We start from the raw sequence: 22,807 nt of genomic DNA on the forward strand, positions 1-22,807 counted from the left end.
GCCGCTGACATGACATTATGCATTTGGTTGCTTAGAAGTGATTTTCACATATTCTCAGCTAACAACAACGATTGAACAGCCAACCGTCATACAAAATGCAAACGGTATTGAATTCAAACCATCGGTTCAACAAAAATTTTCGAGCACTTTTTTTCGAGGAAATACAAACAATTGCAAAATTCGGTTATTGTAAACACTTTTGAAAGAACCAATGTCATTTTGCAATATGCTTCATGGTTTTTTCCTTCACTTTTATTGCCATTTTATCACCCCGAAAAAAAAAGAGGAAATCAATGTATTGAACTGGGTCGTATTGCGAGTTCTCATCATTTCATATTAATAGACAGAAAAATGAATACATTCAACGATACGCGACCGCACCGTATTTTAGCATATGAACTCAATGTACAGTGCAACCACAGTTCATTTTTTTTGCGAATAATCTTTTTCTCTTTACGAATGGAAAACTGAGACGTAAATAACTAATGAGAAAGCAGAAATACGAATTTTCCACAATATTGACGAAACGTTGATTTTGGCACGATTTTAGGTATAACGCTTTTGACACGTGATCGGTTACAAACAGATACAGTGAACACTTTGCATTTCGTGTCCAATCGCATGTTGTCACCAGCCGTCAGACACTCTTGTTCGAAGACATGGACATTATTGGTAAACAATTCATGCAATGATTATGTGATTTTATGATGGAACATGATTCACTTTAAAGGGATTATAAAATCTCCTAATGACTAATTTTCAAATCAATCTCTAGTCTGTAGCCCAAATGTGAAGGCTTGAATCTATTATAAATTATTATCATGTGCATATTGATTCATTAGATTGGCAATTCCGTTGATTTCTCTTGACTAGAGCCACGTACGGGGCTGTGATTATTTGTAAAAGCTAACGAATGTCAATCAATCGGTGCTTTGTTATCTTAGTTCTATCTCAAAGCACTTAATACGCTCACAGCGCTGTCAATGTTTTCTAATACCAAATGTCATGAACACATTGTGGAAGCTTCACCGTTTCAACCAGTTTCGACTGCATGCCAAAAACGCAAAGTTTTGGCCGAATGAAATTTAAGCACGCGATTTGTGGGTAGATACGAACGGGTAAAAATGTGTTTGTTTCACATTTTTGAAATTGGAAACCCAAAAAAAGTCTAACAAATTGCAACGTACACAATTGAATGAATGTTGAAATCGTTTATTAATAAGATACCGCGACATGTAAACAAGGCGATCATTTCTCTGTCGCTTGACATTCATCTTGTTCTTCACAAAAAGGATAACCGTAGTATTGCAGAAGTTATCATTGTAAATGACATCGAAAATGAACACAAAGTCAAAAGTAACAGAATCGTCGCGAACGACAATCAGGAATGAAATACTACACTGAATGTATACGGCGGTCAGTCGACAATGAAATTGGCGTAATTTAATCCAATAAATTATTTTGTGCAAACAAATGGACATACCGCGTTAGTCCGCTTATTATTTTCAAGAGAAAAAAAGCGCGCGCGCACACACACACACACACACACCATGAAATAGTATGCAAACATTTTAAATGAAAATGCATGCAATTTTCGGCATTGTGGCCGTCATATCCGATGTTCGGATTATTTCAATTGAATGTAAATTTGAATAAGTGTACATTTAAGATTGCCTTGATTTCATATAACCGAATCCGGAATTCTAATCGAATTTTTTTTTTTTGCTTTATCCGTGCGCTTGCAGTGATGTCGTGGTATTGAAACTGGTTGTACCACACGAAATAGAAACAGAAACAAAATTCAATTTATACTGTTCGAAGGGAAGCGCATGAATGGAACAACAGACGCAAAAATCAACTACATCCAGAGCATCGGAAGCAACAACATCCGTTATACGTTTAGCCATCAATAATGCCGACAAACTGTTCAAAGATGTTGATCGTCAATTAAGTTTTCCGAATATAGACAATAAACCACCTCTGACATTGCTGGCAATTGACAGTCCGACATCGGCCAGCGAAATAAATGATAGTTCGGATGGTATAGCGCAAGCGGACACCACTAAAATGATTGAATCGGACTCGGATGATTGCTCGCGCACCGTTTTGGTCGACACAAAAACGCTCAACCGACAAAAGGAGCTCGACGAACGCTATGGCGGGTAAGTACAACGTATTATTTTATTCTTATAACACGATTTTTACATGCAAATGTTCTTGTGTTTACCTATATTGGGCCTACGGCAACAAGAAATGGAATAGAAGAAAGTAAAATGAAGCAAACGAAAACCAAAACCGAAACAATTTCAGTGAAGTATGAATTTTTTTTTTCTTGTTGTCGTTCATTAAAATCAGCCCGAACCAAAAGACAACACGATAATTTATTCATTGTACCATTTAATTGACGGAGTAAAAACAATCACGCAATCAAATTATTGCTAAGTGACAACCAGACAAACAGTACACAAAGCAAAACAATAAACAAACAGCTTGGACGGAGAAGCAATGAGAGCAACGACAAAATTAATGAATGGAGAGCCATAGAGCCAGAGAGACACACACACAGAGAGAGATAGAGAGAGAGAAAGAGAGAGAGAGAGAGAGAGAGAGAGAGAAAACTGCGCTGATAGACATAATAATTGCCAATATTTTTATTTGTTGCAAAACATGCAAAAAGCGCCGATAATGAGTTTTTGGTTGCCTGCAACGACTTTTGTTGATTCAGTAAATATATTTTGTATTTTAAAAATATATATTTATTTGCATGTATGTGTCAACTGTAAAAATTAACGCGTTCAAAAATTGACGGCCAAAAATTAAAATCAAAATCAAATGGAATTCAGCACCAAAATCATTTCATTTGACCAAAATCGTTCCATACAATAAGTTAAAATTAAGATTTAATCGAAACGAAAATAAAACCAATTTAAGCAAATGGAAACGAAACGAGAGCTTACAAATATGGCTCCGAAAAAGAAGCTATTATGAAGAAAAAAAAAAAGAGAAAATAAATCAACCAAACCCAAGTAAATCGACGTACAAAACAGGTAAGAAAATATGAAGCTTTGTGGTTTTGAAAAAAAAAATCGCAGATGAATCTTTGGCAGTTAATCAAAAAAATGAACGGTGAATGAAAAAATACAGTCAAATACTGGAATCATACACATATGCGATCTCTCTTCGATTTGTATATCAAGGTGATACGCGAATCTTGCGATTTATTTGCATATCATACGAAATCATTTTAAGTCGCTATGTGCCATTTTCTGCATGGCCTTTACATAATTACAACAAAGCTTGTATTCGCATCACTAGACAGTCTTTTTTTTTGTTTCTTCGTTGGCTCCAAACTCAACGTCCTTTGCATTTTTTTTTCTTTCGCTGGAAGAAGAATACATTAATTCTAAATGCTTCTTTCAATGAATTACAACATTTCAATACCAATTTCTAGAGCAAATGTTGGATACCCTACAAAAGCGTGTCTCACGCACTTCACCGACGCCTTTTGGAATTTCTTTGGTACACACACAAAATTCGGTAGAATTTGAATTTCAATCCGTTATTTTGTATCAATCAAAAAACGAATACCTTTGAATCCCGAATAAATAAAAATCCACTGTCGTGTGTTATACACTCGCAGTATCTCATGTTAGGTGCGTAACTGCGTTGGTTGGTCGCCAATTCAACGCCGTGCTTGAAGCACACAAAAAATAAATAAATTTAATAAATAAATAACTCCTAAAAATACATACACTATTATGCTGCTTGATATGTTACGGATAATGTGTACACGTACAGTACACAATCAATCAAAAATGATCGACTCGATCCAGATATAGGAACAGGGAGTGAGAAAAAGAGACAGAGAAAGAGAAAGAGAAAGAGAAAGAGAGAAGAAATGGGGTGGGGGGAGAACGACAGGCGACATGAGTGCGACAAATAATTTGAAATTATGATTTTTTTGACAACAATCCAATCAGACGATTTTCGATTGAAAAAACATTGAATGGATCAGTAGCGCAGTGTGTATAGCAGCGGCATGAACTGGTGGTGATGATGGTGGCGACGGTGGGACCGGAGGCAGGAGCTGCGCCATAGACAGTACGCAGGATTTGCACGGAAATCACAATGAATGGAAATGTAATGAACGTACGATGTCGGGCGAAATGTGTAATCAAGCAAACAGCAGGACGAACTAATCATCATTATGATCGTTGCGCTGAAATTTTGCAAGTTCAATAAATCATCGACGGTCGGTCGACCATATTCCAACGGCGTCTCAGCGCTCTCAGAGCATATTCGCTCTGTCAAGATGCTAATACATCGCAAACGAATCACCAAATTTATTGAAAGAATTTGCCAGATTTTTTACTTAAGATTTGATCGACACACAGCAAATTCGAACAATTCATCTCAACTTAACAGAATGAACGAAAAAAAAAGTCAAATGAATATTTAATTTTTGTTTCTTAAATCTCAGAGAATCTTACATTTTAATTTCTTGCCTGCGAGCAATGGGTGAGGTGGCCGATTCTATTACCGTTAATATGTACAAATGAATAGAGAGAAGAAGAAGAAAAAAAATATGTGGAACAATTTAATGATTGACGTTTGTGAAATTTTTATCTTAGCAATCGATTCGAATGAGTCTGTTCGACATTGAGCGCCCGTGTGCAAATATTGTAACTAAGCAGTCAGTTAACTAATTTCAGACAAAAATGACTTACTTTGATTGACATTTCAGTACAACGCGTAGTGTAAGTCTATTATAGTTAACTGAAATCATTCGAAGTTACAAGTCAATCTGAGTTGCTTAATTTGGGACAAAGAGATTTTCTTAAAACAAAAACATAAATTCAATCATCTAAAGTCAACTGAAGGTATAGTCAGTCAGTCATTTTTTTTCACACGGGCAATTAATCGATCGTGATTGTCAGACAATATGGCCGCCGCCTTTTTGATGATCACAACATACCGTTCGGTATTCCTCGTTTACGTATAATCTTTTGATTTGTTTGAGCATCTGATAAATAAGCGAGTGATATCGAAATCGCTTCGATAGATATGGAAGTAGGAAATTTCAAATGAGATCAAATATGAATATGAATGGGCCGTGTATGGAAATTCGACAAAGACGGCAAAACTTTTGTGCCGTCGACCGATTTCAAATGGATGTTTTGCAATCGGTTGCTAAAAAAAAAGACTTGATAACTGGCTTGGCATCGTTGGGGAAAAATAAGCAAATTTGGCTGTGATGTGAGACACAAATACAAATTTCCATAGCCGGCTAAATGGACAAAGCGTCGCAACTGCTCTTGTTGTGCGGCGCACACATTCTCCCCCAATCGTCAATTCGTTGCGAGTATAATTAAATATCATTCAAGTATTTATCTGTTGAATTGCAATTATTGCAGAAGCTTTTATTATCATGGTATTTGTTTTTGTTTTTGTTTGTTCGATTGTCTTTTTGCATTCGCTTACGCGTTTCACTTGAGTTTCGTCGTTGAGCACTGATACAATATTCAATTCGAACACCGACGAAAGTGAAATAACCATTATATATAATTTCATGGCGATTGACAGCGCACCCGCTCGTTCGCACACATTCAACAATTGGTGGCTTTCGTCAATGTGCGAGGGAGAGAGAGAAAGGCAAACAGAGGTGGAAAGATGGAGAGAAAAAGAGCACTGACACTAGTGAGTTGAGTGTACAAGTATAATATAGCGTTGCTCTGCCAGTGAGAATATACATATCCATCCGCCCGAACGACGACAACAGCGACGACGGCGACGATGGCGGTGATGAGCAACAGTGTATTTTGTCGCCCGTCGCCTTCGTGCATTCCCTCTCTCTCTATCTCTGTTGGCACGGTGGTTTGATTCGCGTTCGGCAATACACAGCAGAGCTACAAACATTCGCATGTACACACGGATACACGATAATGTGTTTTTTCTTCTCTTCTCTTCGTCTTTATTGAGTTGTTGTGTGTGCTTTTGCCTTTGCATTGCTCTGTTTTTTCGCCTTTATACACATCCATGTGTGTATACACATATATATATATAATAAATAAATTTCGAAGCATATCGTTTGCTATGATACGCTCGCCTGTGACTGATTAGTCTACGTTCGTCTGTGAAATCTAGAAGATGTATACGGTCCGTTTTTCCATTCAAATGAAGACGAAAATTGTATGTTAGACTTCCATTCAGTATAAGATTCCATAATTATCCTTGTGGCTTGGACTTCAAGGACTGTGTGTGCGTTCGTTCTATTTCTCGACAAAATATTTCGTTCAATCAACAAATCGAATAGAGTAAATGAGTTTGTTTCTGATTACACGACTGCAGTGATCACAATTACCTAGATGAATGTGTTTTTCTTTCCTTGTTGGCCAACCGAAGTGAATGAATGAGTGAGTGAGTGAGTGAGCGAGTTTTGTTTTGTGTTCTGTTGTCGTTATCGTCAAGCAGCCGAAAAGGATTTTGCATATTTTTGGGATGTGCGCGAGACCAATGTAGAAAAGAAATTAAAACAGAGACAAACATTCTATGTGATAAAGTGCTTTGGACATAGTTCGTGAGTTTAATAAATGGATTTGTGACAAATTTACGAAAACGATCACCAATCTTGAATGCGGAAAAGAATTTGCTTTTCTTTTATAATACATTAGTGCTCATATGTGTTGGTGTGTGTGTGTGATTGTTTTGTTAATTTTACATTTCGAATGATTGTGTGAATTTAAATGTGCTATCAACACGTCCGCATTTCATTTGGACAGCCGAAAAAAGTCCCGAAATCATAACAAATAAAAAAGCCATCATGTCGCACCCAAGTGATCCCAGATTATTCAAATAATCGACGTGTTAACGGCTTCAACCCTCAAATGCAGCGCATTTCACGAATGCACTGTAAATCAATGCGTAGCATGTGAGTTGACAACAAAACCAAATTTTCTAGCAATATTCAACAATGACGACAGATTTGATTTGAATTTTAATCGCGATGCCGGCCCAACTGATCAATGTTTTTTTTTCTATTTTATTATATCGCGTCATTTCTTTTATAGTGTGTTTCTCGATTAAATAGAACAATGGGCGGCCAAAGGCCTCTCCACTCGATTTGTCCCATTTTCGATGGCACGGAATTGTATAAACACGCATTCGTTCTATTTATAGCCAATCAGAGACGGATACCACACGCATTAATAGAAATGGAAACGAAATTATCCGCAGTAATGGAAATTTACAAAGTATCGCTTAAGCAATCAAAATAAGAAAAACAGAAGAAAATAACAAAAAAAAGAGCTCTCGGATGGATTTTCCACGCTAAACTGACTATATGCCAAATACTTGGAAAATCGTTGCGTTCCACGTAATGTCCAAATCCACTTTTTTGACATTACCATCGTGTGTCTGCTATCACAAACAATTTTATATTGAGGGCAAAATGAAGAGAAAACGAAATTTATATACATATGATATTTGTTTTATGAAAAATTCTGTGTGCGATTTGCAAACGAAATGAAGAAAAAAAGAAATAATATTCTCATAAGTGCTGGAAACACATCGGCAGGTTATCAGCAAATGAGAACAAGTTCGACTTACTGTTTTCGGAGATAACATGTTATTATTGCATGATATACATACACACAAAATATAAACACAAACATAGAGTTAAAAAAAAACGAGAGAAAAAAAAGCTTGTAATGAAATCGAAGTGAGTGCCACAGTAACAACCGAATATTGCTCATGAAACAAATTACAAAGAAAATGTAATTCGAATAGATAGACAAAAAACGGATTGAAAACAAATAAAGCCGGAAAAATTCCTTCATTTGATTCCACACACACAAAACTTAACGTTTAATCCTTTCCAAATGAGATTGCCGGAAAGAAAACCCAATAAGAATGCGTGATGACTAACTCATGGTCAATTACCCGTTGGAAAAATGCTCGTACAATTTTCAATGGTAGCAACCGTGGAAATTCAGTCAGAAAATCCGCATATATAAACGGACTGTCAAGGTCCCGATTAGGACTGATGAAAGCTTTTTTTTCACACCAAATTCATTTGATGTTTTCAATGGACAGTAGAATCGAAATCAACAAACCAACACACAAAACTACACATAAAATACCACCCGATACTCATGCAATGACACAAACACGATTGGATACTGTATCCAAATCGACGCGAAACAATTACTGTCGCATCATTGTAATCAATGGATATTCGTGTTTGAATTTTTATGAGGACGTTTTCCCTAAGACGTGCGCACAATCCAATATATTCAAGAATAAAAACTATGCTAGCACATGTCAGCATACACAAATAAGTAAATTATCATTTGATCTCCTTGCTCCAGAAATATTTGTGAACGGTCGAAAAAATCCACGCCATATATCACGCACTACCGCTATTTCAGTTGAACGCATGAGAATATTCTTGACCTGCGAAAAAAAGTTCGTTCCGAAATGCCTCATACATTCGTATAGCAACAAAAGAGACTCAAGAAAAAAGTGAGCATAAAAGTGTCCCATGATTATGGGGCACTTTTATTCTCACTTTATTCATGGGACTCTTTTATGCAATACAAATGTATGAGGCGTTTTGGTTGTGCATTTTGACTTGAGGCTTTTTTATGATAACTGCGTTGTGCAAGCAAATCAATTAGTGCGATAGCACCAATGGATTGGGCACAATAAATACTGTATCAAATTGGAAAAAAAAAATTTAAATTTTTTTTCGATTTACGGCTGTATTGCGACCGTCAACATGGGAAGTTTGTATGAAAACCTCGGAGCGCCGCTGGTATTGCATTGGCTTCTATGGCCAAATGTACACATGGAAATATCTCGAAAACGGCTGGATAAATCGGCAAAACGGACCGTGATGTCACTCCCAAAGGGAGTATATACACCCGGCTGGTTTGATGGCCTAGAATACAAATCCGGTGGAATTTGGGCTGATCCATGGATTCTCAGGATTCGACCTGATTCTAGCACTTCAATTTCTTTCATAACAAAACATAGGTAGAATGTGTTTACAGATGCGCATAAAAAAGGAAGCACTGGAATCTGGCCAAATCCAGAGAATCCATGGATCAGCCGAAATTTCACCAGATTTGTATTCTAGGCCATCAAACCAGCCGGGTGTTAAAACTTCCTTCGGGAGTGACACCACGGTCCGTTTTGCTGATTTATCCAGCCGTTTTCGAGATATTTCCATGCGTAAATATTTAATAATATTATATTCAATTGCATTGGCCTATATGGAAAAAAACTCGAACGTCGAAAACTTATGCTATTTCGCGCACACTTATGTGCAATTTTTAAGTGTAGTATAATCCTTGTTTTGAATCATTGTCGACCCAATTTCTTTCTAATCAAAATTTTCTAATCAATATACATTTTTTTTGCCATTGAATGATAATTCTGATTACATTACCTATCGCAGTTAGCTTTGCAGTGAGATATCAATTTGTGTGACGATCAAAGTGGCATTTATTTCACCCACAGATACATCGAATTTTCCTAGAATGTCGAAAGATTTTGTTTCTATCCGGTGTCACGCGTTGATTACCATTGTTCTGTACTTTATTGAAAAATACGTAACCAAATATTTTCAGTGTTTGTTCAATGTTTTACAATCATTTCGCATGTTTGCGTTAAAATTAATTTTAGAGAAGAAGCACTTTGTTTTCATTCTGTCTAAAAAAAGGTTTAAAATGTGAAGCATTAAAAATGATGTATCAACATGTCATGATATACCATGCAAGTCGTCAAAAACCAAAGTGAGTTTGTTTTGAAAAACACGGAAAATCATTTGCTTGCACAACGCAAATATGACCATTGTATGCCATTCCATGTCATATTTATGTGCAATGTAATCATTGTTTGGTAATGCCAGCAGTCTTGTTTAGAGAGGCTCTTTTGGTGTATGCGTATGTGTGTGCAAATGTAGGTACGATAATTTTTTGCAAAACGTTTTTGGAATCATTTGATTTTTTTCTTCAATTTGTGCGCTGGCAGCCATAATTTAATCCTATCGTTTGTTCTCTTCACAAGGTGATTTTTGTAATGCTTGTTTACTTGTTTGCATAATGAAATTCAAAATTAGACTCTCTCCATACACGTGAGTAATGAGCTGAGCATACATAAGCAATTACATTTCATGCAAAAGGCCTATAACTGTTGGTTCTGAGTAATTCGCTTCTTTTTGGTACACTTTGATGAAATATGTTCAAGCCCGTTTAATATGTACGCGGATTGGAGAAGCGGTAAAGATTTCATTCCGCCCATCATCATTGAAGTTGGTTGGTTCTCCCCAATATTCCAGGGTGTGTGTTCCTTGAAGTTGAGTGGTTTCATACTTGGTGTATTTTATTTATACACATTCAATTGAAATCAAATCATAACAATTTCTGCGACGCAAGCATTCCTCAACATTCATTCTGGTTGTTCTGAGTGCGATACGGTATTTGACGAAGTAAGAGCTTAAAAAGTGAAATTCCAAAATTTCCGTATTTAAAAAGTATGAAAAGTTTTCGCATACATTCTGGACAATGACATAGAAAGAAAATTGATTTTCTGTATTTTTTTCTCTCTTATTCTCTTATTTGATGATCGAATCAGCTTTTCTCAAATGCCGCACAATTCAATTACTTTTACAAGAAGCAAATGTGGGAATTTATTGGATTCATTTCATGGTATTTTTGATGTCAAAACATACATTCAACGGGAATTTATGAAATGAAAACAAATTGGTTGATATGGCAAGTAGCTCGTGGTAACAAGGTAACCGCAACAACGGTCAAAATAAAATCAAAGTAAATAAAATGAAAACGAACAAATAATTCAATCGTAAAAATTGAAAGAAAAACAGAGTGAGAGAAAAGCTTTGAATATGGCATTCCATTTGAGCATTGTGGTATCGCCAACAGATCGCGCCTCATCGACAGCAGCGAGGTATCAATTTCGAAATATAAATCGAATATATGCCCTCGGCTCATCGGTTTGGCAAGTGACGTCAACGCGACCAATATTTGTCTCGCGTCTGCTTCACATTGTTTGATGATCCTAGCACTTTCTCATTATGACTAACATATACACACGTGCGCGTTCTTTCGTGAATTTACTCATCATTTAGCAGCTAGAACAACAAATACATACCTACACATTGGTTTGGGGTGTTTGAATTCACATTAAGGCCTGAAACAGCAGTTTGATTAATCACTCGCTCAATTATTTATGTGTAATTCTCTACATCGAATTTAACCCCACTTTTCCCGCACCACATATCGGCAGACACCGTCGTCGGTGAATATTGTTTAAACCTTTGCCAAAAAAAAGTTCCCATGGTCTATTTACCATACATAGCATATATCAGTTGTTCGATAAGTGTAAGCCGAGACAACTTGTAAACTCTAACTTGTAAACTCTAACTTCTTGTCTCAGACAAGAAAATACAACCAAAATCTCAACTCAATAAGCGTGTGGTTCGAAATTCGAACGGAATTTACAAACTGGGATTTTTTTTATCGAAAGCTGCACAATCACGCATGTTTACATCTCTGATTTGACCAAATTTTCGAAAGTAATCTTATTTGGAAAAGTGATTGTTGGACTCACAATAACTTGATGATTTTCACTACAGATTTACAGGCAATAACATATTATTACCTATACTTAATAACATAATAATAACGGCCGATATATTGGTCCAACATAACATAATAATAACGTTATTAAGATTCAGCATAATAATAACATAATATGTTACTAAATGTATTGAATTTTTCTTAATAAATCCTATGATTCGGCGCTAATAATATATTATTAACTATAATAATAACATATTATTAAGATTAGATTTATTAACTCAATTAATAACATATTATTAAGATACAATCTTAATAACGCTTTTTTCGCGCATTTTTTTCGCCGGAGCACTGACAAGTTGTTTTTTCACTGCGGAGTACACACATGAATTTTTTGCACTGTTGCAATGAAATTAAAATGCTCTTTGAAACGGAATTATCATGTATTGAACTTAACCATTAAAATTAGGAAATCGCCAGTCCCGACCTTGAAAGGATCAATTTACCATATTTTGTCTGCATTGTTATAGGTGTGTACATCGTACAGTGCTTTTTTTCTCTCCAGCTCATGCATTATTTTAATGGGCAGCTCTTGCCCATTTGGGCAGTTCTAAATCCCAAATGGGCAGCTGTAAACTCAAAAATGGGCAGTGTTTTACTTAAATTTTCTTGAAAATGGACAGCTCTAAAAATTTCTTAAAATAATGCATGCTCCAGCTAGGGAAAAGAATGCGCGAAAAAAGCGTTATTAAGATTGCATCTTAATAATATGTTATTATTATAGTTAATAAAATGTTATTACCGCCGAATCTTAGGATTTATTAAGATAACACCCGATATAACGCATAACATATTATGTTATTATTATGCTGAAACTTAATAACGTTATTAAGATAAAAAAAAATCCCAACATAACATAATAATAAATATGTCGGGCAATAACATACAGTCACTCACAAAATTGTCTGTACACCTCACGATTTTCATACAAATTGGCGTTTTTCGTGTCTCAAAAAAATATGCTTCGCGAAATCGAACCTCGAAGATTTTTGGTATACTGTAGGTGGAAGGACTGAAGACCAAAATAGTGAAATTTCAGAATAAAAAATCCACAGGAATTAAAATGGGAGATGATTATGTATTCACAAAATTGTTTGTACACCCAATTTTACATTAGAGTCTATGTAAAATTGGGTGTACAAACAATTTTGTGAATACATAATCATCTCCCATTTTAATTCCTGTGGATTTTTTATTCTGAAATTTCACTATTTTGGTCTTCAGGCCTTCCACCTACAGTATACCAAAAATCTTCGAGGTTCGATTTCGCGAAGCATATTTTTTTGAGACACGTAAAACGCCAAATTGTATGAAAATCGTGAGGTGTACAGACAATTTTGTGAGTGACTGTATTAATAACATATCGAAAATGTAAATCTGTAATTTTCACGTCAATCAAAATGTGGGTAGAACTCTTTGCCAACCGCAGGCAAAGTAACAAATGACTACATATTTCGATGGTTTGCAAATTGTTGTTGTTTCCACTAAATAATGAAATAATATTTCCGAACTGATATCCTGTGGAATCGTTGAAGTATTTACCATTTCGATACTTTTAGTCCAATATGCACACACAAACTGTGTGATTCGCTGGGAATGTGATCGCTCCGAAAAGCGCCAACTAACACAAAACAGAAGACAAAGCTAAGGCGCTTGGGCGCTTACTTAAAACAGACAAGTGAACCGAAGTTCACATGATAAAGGGGGTTTCATATCTCGCGTTGAATTTTTTTTTCGATCATTTGTCGCTACACAGCAACAATTTTAAGATGCGAGCTATTTTTGAAACAATAATTCCGCATGCAATACACGGCGTGCTGCGTTCGCTGTGACGCGCAAGAGATGCTTACTCTCTCATCTTTACGTATTTCATTGTATCTGTTCAGTGTTGACAGCGATGAAACAAGGCGCGCACAGAAATCAACAAGAACACAAACAAATATCATTCAAATGAATGCGTATAATAGATACGAAAGCACAATATGCAAAAGGCTTACATAGATCCACAATGTGGATTCCACATCGAAAGGATGATTATAAATTTGTGAAATGTTTGTTTTGCATACGCATATTTAACTAAGACTAAGGCGAACGCACACACTCTCACACTCATGACAACAACAACCGTTCGAACTTCAAATGATAGCAATTTGATAGTGTTGACCAAATCCATCAAGATGTGTCAGAGCTTTGTATGCGTGCTTGCGTCTGTATGCCGATTCTTTGGTGATGCTTCTATTTGTTTAGTATGTTTTATCACTACTTGAAAGTTAGCCAAGTTAGCAGAACGCATGAATGCAAGCACAATTCGATCAACATACACATCGAATCGAACATTTTCTCCCAATGTATCACTCACTCACACTAACACAAAGCGGAACACACCAACACATCCAAATTGGCATGTCATTTAAATTGTAAAATTATTTCTATTAATAATGCATACTGATATATTTTTATAAACACGTTTCTAAGGGAGTGTGTGTGTGTGAGAGAGAGAGAGAGAGAGAGACTAGTTTGAGATCAATGTGTCATAGTATGTATTTGCGCGTGTGTGCGTGAGTTGTTCTGCGCTATAATAGTTGAGTAGCTACGACAGTTGGCTTGAGCTATGGGAGAGCTCGCATACAAGTGCTACAACAATTCATTCGATTCAAATTTGATCTCAACAATAAATGCGAAGCAGCCCTCTTCTGTGATTAAAAAATAAAGAACTGAAATTAAATGAATTGCCCGATTATAAATATACTTTGCGTGGATTTAACAATGGCTCCAAGGGTGGGATCTACGCAAATCGAGAAACGAATTGTAGCTTGCCAAATGATGCAAACAGACGCAAATTTAGTTGAGACCAATAGAATGCTATGATCAAATATAAAATTGGTCTATTAAAAATATGGTTGCTTTGCACACGTTCGCACAATGTTGTTATCGTCGTCGTTGCTGTTGGTGATATCTCATTGCCATATTATTTCTTGAGTAATAAAAATGGCTGTCGACGTCATTCCATCGAGTGCAATCATTAAGCACAATTCACTTATCTTCAGTTATTTAGTAGCAACAAACACAAAAAAAAACAGTCAACAACGCAACGCGGATTAGACGGAGAATACCGAATATAATATTTTGTTATTGCTCTACCAGTAAATAAAATAAACACGATGAAAACAAAACCAAAAACAAATTGAAAAGGATCAAATGTTTTTAATTGCGACGTTTTAAACTCACGGCGATCTAATACATATTACGCTGATATTTCAACGCATATAGTTAGAAGGTGGTCGCGGTTCAATCGAACAAACAAGTTTCGTATCAAATATGATCGCCGACCAGAGAGTAGAGTGCATATAGCACGACAAATGAGAGGAGAGGCGATAAAGAAATGATAAATTGCGCGCCAACCATTTCTGGTAAAATGGGTCGATAGAAAAAATCAGCGCCGGTTGTATAACAACACACACACATTCACGCACGCAATAACAACACACCACAAATCTAAGGAAATATTGAACAAAATCAGAAAACACAGTGCAATCGCAGTGTGCCCGTGTGAGAATATTGTAACTGAGCAGTCAGTTAACTGATTTCGGACAAAAATGACTTACTTTGATTGACATTTCAGTACAACGCGTAGTGTCAGTCTATCATAGTTAACTGAAATCATTTGAAGTTACAAGTCAATGTAAGTTGCTTAATTTGGGACGAAGTGATTTTCTTAGAACAAAAATATAAATTCAATCAACTAAAGTCAACTGAAGTTACAGTCAGTCAGTCATTTTTTTCCACACGGGTGGGTAAACTATCGAATATAGAATGTTAAGTGGAAATATTGTTTACTTCACGATATACATATGAACGAGCTACGGAATGTGAAACCATTTCGGTTCTGGCCGCGATTAACGTAATCAACAATGTTATTCAAATCAAATCTGTCGCAGTATTATTTGCGCTTTATTCGGCGCCCACTAAATGCCATTTATTTTATTTTTTTTGTGATTTCATCTCACAATTGTCCGTTTTCAATGTTTTTTCTGCTACTCACCCAGATGATTTGTCGAGATGCAATGAAAGTGGATTATTACCACAATTTAAACGAGCATAAAGCAGCAACTGAATTGAGTCGCCGGTGGAAAAGTAATTCGGTATTTTCAACATAAACGATTTCAAATTCAATTGATAAAAGCATTTTGAGTGAGAACAAAAGGAAGTGAAAAGCTGTGATTCCAGTGATTGTATATTTGCAAACAAAGTGGACAAATCAAAGACCGAGAAAATTACCTAGTGAAACGAACCCATTGAAATTCAAACGAGAATCGTCAAATATACTATATTTGAAATAGGGAGACATAATAGAAGTATCTATTCCGAATAAAACGCTCGACACACAACGATCAGATAATTCAAAGAGAGAAACACAAACCACCGATATTATCGTGATACGACAACGAATTTTTTAAATGTTTTTGAGTGGTATTCGTGTATATCTCCAAAATCCATCGAACTGGATCCATATGAGGAATGGAATTCAAGCAATTCAACAGACGTTGTGAACTATTCACAATGTCGTTCCGAGGATATTAGAAGTCAATATCGACGAAAACCTGAAACAGAAACAGTTGCAGGTAAACATTTTGCAAAAGCGTTCAGTCGATTATTGTCGATTTGTTTGATCTTGAACGCAATCTCAATTGAACCATTGCGACAAACAAATTCCCTCAGAATGTTTTAGTTTCAAAGTGCAACATGAATTTTTTTTTATATAGAGCTTACAACAACAACTCCATATGAAAAAAACTTTATGTTGCACTTTAAAACTAAAATATTCTGAGAGAATTTGTTTGTCGCAATGGTTCAATTACACTGTATCCCTTGTTTCAATGCTTTCCTCGTTTGCCTCATTTTTGTAGCATTGAATCAACAGGCATCGAACATGTATCACGAAATGGGGTATCCATCCCATAGTTATACCAACTATTTAGGGCAATTTGAATCAAACACTTACGCCGAACCAGTCCATTACATGCAAAATTTGTCTGCGGCAATTCCAGCATCATCGGTAGCCTCACTTCCACCACCACCACCTCCGCCGCCGCCATACACAAGCGATCCCATGCATCATCAACACATGGCCATGATGCAGTCGCATGAAAATCGAACATGGTATCAGCCACCGATCGCCGTCACACCCCAACCAGATCACAGGTATAGTCTTTACATAAGAAACACTCATTCGCCCATTTGTGCACCGACAATTTGAGTTGTTTACTTTCGAAGAAATCATTGAAAATTGTAAGCATCACATAACTATTATCCGGCCATAAGTGAATATTGGTGGTATATAAATTGCAGAGGCGACGAAAAAAGCTCTCCCTGCCTTTCTCATCATGCAACAATCGAAATGGCGTGCTATTTCATCGTTGTCGGATTTCCATTTTTGTTCTCAAAATAATCGAGGTCAAATCATAAAGCAATGCGAAAAATATGGTTGGCGCCAGACATGGCTCAAAATACATGAAACCAGCGTGAATAAAGTAAAACTGGATAGACAGAAAAGTACATAGCCCAAAATGGACTGTTGACTCACTTGTCTGTGAGCGCGCATCATTGAATTTCCATCCAAATGCTCAATCTATTTTGCTCTCTATTCTTCCACCCGCACAAGGACTTTCTTTATTTATAAAGCAATATATACATTATTTTCCGCGTGCACACACACACACACACTCACACATCCACAATTTTAATGCAATGAATAATAAATAATCGCAACATCAATGACAATAATGAAAATGATGATAATTTGGTGTGTCTTTAGCAGCATCAACGACAACAAAAACATACCAAATCCCCGCCAGACGGTAAGATCATCAAATATGAATACGTGTTCGAATTTAGCTGGGGGTGATTTGAGAGGATAATGAATTCTTCATATTGAACACTACGTATCAGTGTCTGAAAACGGTTATTGCAGTGCTGTAAGAAAATTGACCACACAATGTAATAGTGGATTTGGGTGGACAGAAATGTTTGGGTGGACATAAATGTGCAAAATACACATTCCAATTATATGTCCATCCAGAGTAGTTTCATTGATTTCCGTTCAAACCGAAAAGACTGTTCGTTTGCACGAAGCCGATTGCTTTTGTGGTTTAACAAAAAGATTTCGAATACTGTTTGTTCCAAATCAATGCTAGAGACTGCGCTTTCCACCGCACACAAACACAAATTCGCATCCATTCAAATACACGGCTATTATGTCTTCAAGATTAACTCTTCATCCCATTGAAATTTTCTTAATTATATCATGACGCTTAGTTTATTGTGTGTGTGTGTGTGTGTGTGTGTGTGTGTGTGTGTGTGTGGGGGGGGGGGGGTGTCATTTTGATGTTTTGCATTTTATATAATGTGGCTATCTATATTACATGTGTGATTCAGCGAAATGTTGAATGAGAAAAGATAATGTGTGGATGAACAACAGCATCAAATATGTCTAATACAATGGCGTGGTTTTCGGTGTCGAAAATCGGCAGCAGCACATAACAGAAACAGTCAGGGTGGAAGAAAATTCATCAAAGTCAAAATGGAGCTTGCTGCTATGCCAATGAATTGAAATTAATTCTAACATCGCAAATATGACGGGACAACAAATCGAATCGATCGATGATTACTGTATCATTTGTTCCGAACCTATTTGACCGAAATTGAATTCGATCTTAAATCGCATCACTTGTTTCCCATCCTTTAGGTGGAAGCTAAATGATGAAATTCCAAAAAAATTTACACTTTATTCGCTTCTAAACAATCTGTACCAATTTCAATGCAAATGAGAATTTAGAACGATTACAAGCTAATCACATCATAAAGCTCGACGTACAACGCATGCTAAGCGACATCTTCATCGTGTGTGAATTGTTCGATTCGAACACTTGCAGTAAAAAGCACGACAAATAGAAATCAAACCGAAAATCTGTTATCAAATTTACTTTGTACTTTAGTTTGAAATGATTTATTCAAAGTTTGTCGGGTCAACTGTTACTGGTTCACATCGAGTGCTTGATTTCGAGCAATTTCCTTGCGATATCATTCTCATGTGCGACGAACATTTTTCTTTCTCATGCTATTATTTAATCCTTATAACCCACTCGCAAAAAACATGATGAATGTACACACATTCATGTGATGTATTTGGTTTCTATGGTTTCTGATATGCTCGATGTTTGTGTCAGCTGCAGCAATCTATTCCCCTTCCGATACGCGTAGGCTCGAAACGATATGTTGCTTGTTGAACGACTTGATTTTCGTTCTCTGTTTTCTCTCTCTCTCTTCCTTTCGCTCTCGTCCCCTCTCTCACGACTCTTTGTTTTGTTGTTACGTGAACTGGTTACTTTTGTTGAAATTTTACATTGAAATGCTTCACTTGTTGTGTGAGACACGTTCGTTCATACATTCATTCATTCATTTTACCTTATCGAGCATTTTACAGGGTGATTTCATTGAAGTATCGTTTTTATTGAGCCATTTCAGTATGGTTTCCATGCAACTTATGTGCTTTCTTTTTCAATTACTTTTCAATCAAATTGCAGAATGATTATAAGAATTCGATTTTTCTTCATCCGTGAAATGGATTTCAAATTTATTATTGAGCGCAACAACATGACAGCCGTCTCTTGGTTTGAATGAATAAATTATCGAATCGTAAGCTTTCAAGTTGGTTTTTCAAATAGAAAAAGAACCATCTTATGTGGATTCAATTGCCATTGAACGTTTTTTTGACTTAAAGCTGAGTATATTTTGATCAAAATTTATTCGAATTTCTGCAGTTTTCGTTTCGAAAATCACGGTCCCAAATTGGAAACGCTCCATTTCAAATTGATTCAAAATAAACGATTTCAAATTTGGTCTGTGTCCAAATTGCACGGGGATTTTGGCTAATTTTATATCATAGAAAGCGTTCAATGATATCAGACGTCTGATTTTGCTTGTTTTACCATTGTTTGTCGAGGTAATTCGATCGGTTAAGTATTCAATATGTTTCATATAATGTACTTGTACACTTGGTAACAATAGCGAGCTGACTGTCTGCATGGTACGCTTTGCCAATGGAAATCCATAAATAGTTATAGTGATAGCAAATAAGCGGCTTGAAATTCCAGGGCGAAAAGTAAAGAGAAAGGTAAACATGTGGACGAAATTGAGCCAAACATCGATGAACGTGTGGAGGGTGTGTCATGCTAAACGTTTTCGGCTAAAATACCCAAAATCACAAACTTTTCGGAATTTTGGAGAGCGAACAACGCAAAATACATGCATTCAGTCGCACTCGGTTCACATGTCAATAAACTGTCAGGCAAAAAGAGAAGCCCACGCTTCCAATAGACCATCAAACAAACTGAACTTATTTTTGCCTGCAAATTGTATTTTCGCCTCAACTTCTATTATTTCGCGAATCGGTTCGTATCATTGATAAATATATGTCAATGAAATTTGATCCATCTGCATTAATAAACATATTGGTAAACCAATACATGAGCAAAAATTCAACATAGTTGACCACCACTTTGACGTGTTTGATACAGAACTGAAGAGAGAAACTGAACGAAAGAAAAAACACGCAAAACTTATACGATTTATGTTGTTCAATTTGTCTATCAATCATCAAAGTAATTTGATTCAGTGTGTGTGTGTGTGTTGCGAATATGGTTTCCTATGTTATCAGCTCCAACGTTTTTGAGGCGTCATTAATTAATATCGAAAAAAAGTCGGAGAATAAAGAAGGCCTGTCCCATTTCTCAAATGAATCTCATCGGTAAATTGAATGGCCACGGTAGCAGTTCACGACTTATGGAGAGATCGTTCTCATTTCGTTCGAGAGTGTACATATGCGTGTGTATTATATGAAATTATGTCGTTTAGTGATTCTTGATTCAAATAGTTTAACCTTCAACCCGTAGTCGCTCAGTTCATATCAAGAGCATGTATCGCACAATCGGCCGTGTTGATGTCGGTGAACGTACTTGATTTGAATGTTTACATTCTTGTGGCTAACGTTTGTCATTTCGCAACATACGAAACGTTAATTGGCGAATGTGTGAATATATTTGTATAGTTTTCATATGTGTACGGTTGCTAGTTTGCATCGGCTTTCATTGTTGAAAAAATAGCATATCATGTGGTGCAATTGATAACTTGATCGAGCACACACCAAAATTCAAATCACATCAATCATATACACTGCAATTTGATTCTTCTCATTTGAACGTGTTGCCAAGAGCGGCATTCACAATTTGAGATTATTATCAGCTGAAATTATCTATGCTAAATCAATATTAGCGTCTTAATTTAGCTGCACAAAAAATTCACTCTGTGCCGTAGTTATCGTGAGACACAAAAAGGATTGCAAATTGAAGTCACGACCAGTCGCACTTATTATACGGTGTGTTGATGTTGGAAACGGGGGCCAACATAAACAACACAAAACATTGCACTTTGTTCACATCGCCTACTCTACTTTGAAACGCATTATATTTTCTTTTTGAGTTTGGTCGAATTTGGATTGTTTCCATTTGAATCTAATCGAATGTTTCATGTAAACAATATCAAGAAACCAAAACAAAAAAATTGTTTTGCTTCATATCAACGTTTATGGCGTTGCAAAGGTTCCTTCAAATCAGAATTCGTTCATTATTATGTATGTAGCGCATATTCAATTGTGAATGTAGATAATTCAATGTATTTGTTTTTGTGACTGCATGGCGTTTTAAAGACGAACCAGCGGATAAAATATTCACGAAATACTCAACTCTCGCAACAAAACCATTCACATGAAATGTTAGAAAAAAAAACAAATACATATAGATAGATAGGCTGGCATTTATCGAAACGGCATAGACACCCATCTTGAAGGTTCCACATAAAATAAAACGCTGTCCAAAATAACTGGTATATTCAGTCAGTTTTGGATGTTCGATCCGGTTTTTCGCCCGGTGATTGCATACCTACTTACGCTCAAAGGTGATAATCAATCTATTTGATGTTTCTCATCAAATAACTATCGTATGCTCCTAAAATAAATGGAGAATTTGTCGGAGAGAGCGCCATATATTTATGTAGAGATTCATCCAGTTTGAGGTTAAATTCCCCTCTACATCGGGTAAACCGCTATATTATAACATGTCAAGATGACAAGTTCTCCATTAATTTAGGAGTGTAAGCACTACATGGAATGTAGTTTTAATCGCAGTATACTTTTTGTATGCAAATCATTTTAATATTGTCAAAAATTATTAAATACATTTATATGATGATATTGTATTCTTCACTTATGTGTTTTATGTACATTCAATGTGAATGATCATCGTACATTATTTCACATTGGTAACGAAAAAAGTGTAAATTTTTTTTTTGAGTTATCTCAAAAGTGAATTACATGAACATGATTTTATTTCAACGCTTTTTTGTGTTGTGTCGGTCAAAAATTTGATGAAAATAAAATCCATAAATTTGAATATGTTTCTAAGAAGTCTGTTAAAAGTCAAAGTTTTGGATAGTAGCCATCGTGGCCTCTGTCATCAAAAATCAAAATGTGTTCATTGACAGTTTCCACTTGATTCCAAAGCCAACAACAACACACAACGATTATTTACAGCATCAAATGCATTGCCTACCATAAGATACATATTATTAAGGTCAGGATTTTAATTTCGGATTTCGCTTCGTTGAAATCACATTTCATTCGAAACGGGTCTTGTACAACGCAATAAAAAATGGAGTGAAAATATGTTCAAAGCGAATTAAGTTGAATTCAAAAAGCAATCGCCAGCAGGTCACCCAAGAGAAATCCATAAATTTACTCTACGCTAAAATAATGCCAAGTTTAAGTAGTTCAATTTATTTTACACTGTTTAGACGCCCGCCAAGTTAAAAATGTATTGAAGATTCGGCGTAATTTCGGTGTGCAATATATTAGGTTCAATACCATTTGTAATACAAATATATGTATTTAACTTAAGTTAAATTACTCCGAAGCTACACCGTTTGTCCAGAATATTTTTAATTTAACATATAGATGGTGCTGCATATTGATAATTCAAGTTCAAGTTATTCAATTTATTCCACACCGAAGTTACGCCGAATCTTCAGTATATTTT

General features: G+C 36.0%; 2 protein-coding genes across 17 annotated transcripts in view; one reads left to right on the forward strand and one right to left on the reverse strand.

Annotated features, from left to right (window-relative positions):
• LOC129574036 (maternal protein exuperantia) overlaps positions 1 to 22,807 on the reverse strand; it is a 249,156-nt gene that overhangs the window by 18,824 nt on the left and 207,525 nt on the right. The window lies entirely within an intron of this gene.
• LOC129574024 (circadian locomoter output cycles protein kaput-like) overlaps positions 1 to 22,807 on the forward strand; it is a 61,763-nt gene that overhangs the window by 15,623 nt on the left and 23,333 nt on the right. For 10 of the 16 annotated variants that reach the window (XM_055455309.1, XM_055455307.1, XM_055455305.1 and 7 more), the window contains one exon: positions 1,746 to 2,162. In XM_055455309.1, coding sequence (XP_055311284.1) covers positions 1,834 to 2,162 — 329 coding nt within the window. In that variant the 5' untranslated portion in view covers positions 1,746 to 1,833. Of the gene's footprint in view, positions 1 to 1,745; positions 2,163 to 6,105; positions 6,929 to 15,706; positions 16,283 to 16,567; positions 16,863 to 22,807 lie in introns of those variants that run through there. The other 6 variants (XM_055455314.1, XM_055455319.1, XM_055455312.1 and 3 more) reach the window with 4 other exon arrangements.

Source organism: Sitodiplosis mosellana, unplaced genomic scaffold (assembly GCF_009176505.1).
Source record: "Sitodiplosis mosellana isolate CC-2019 unplaced genomic scaffold, AAFC_SMos_1.0 Smas_scaffold_6150, whole genome shotgun sequence".
In the NCBI taxonomy this organism is placed as follows: domain Eukaryota; kingdom Metazoa; phylum Arthropoda; class Insecta; order Diptera; family Cecidomyiidae; genus Sitodiplosis; species Sitodiplosis mosellana.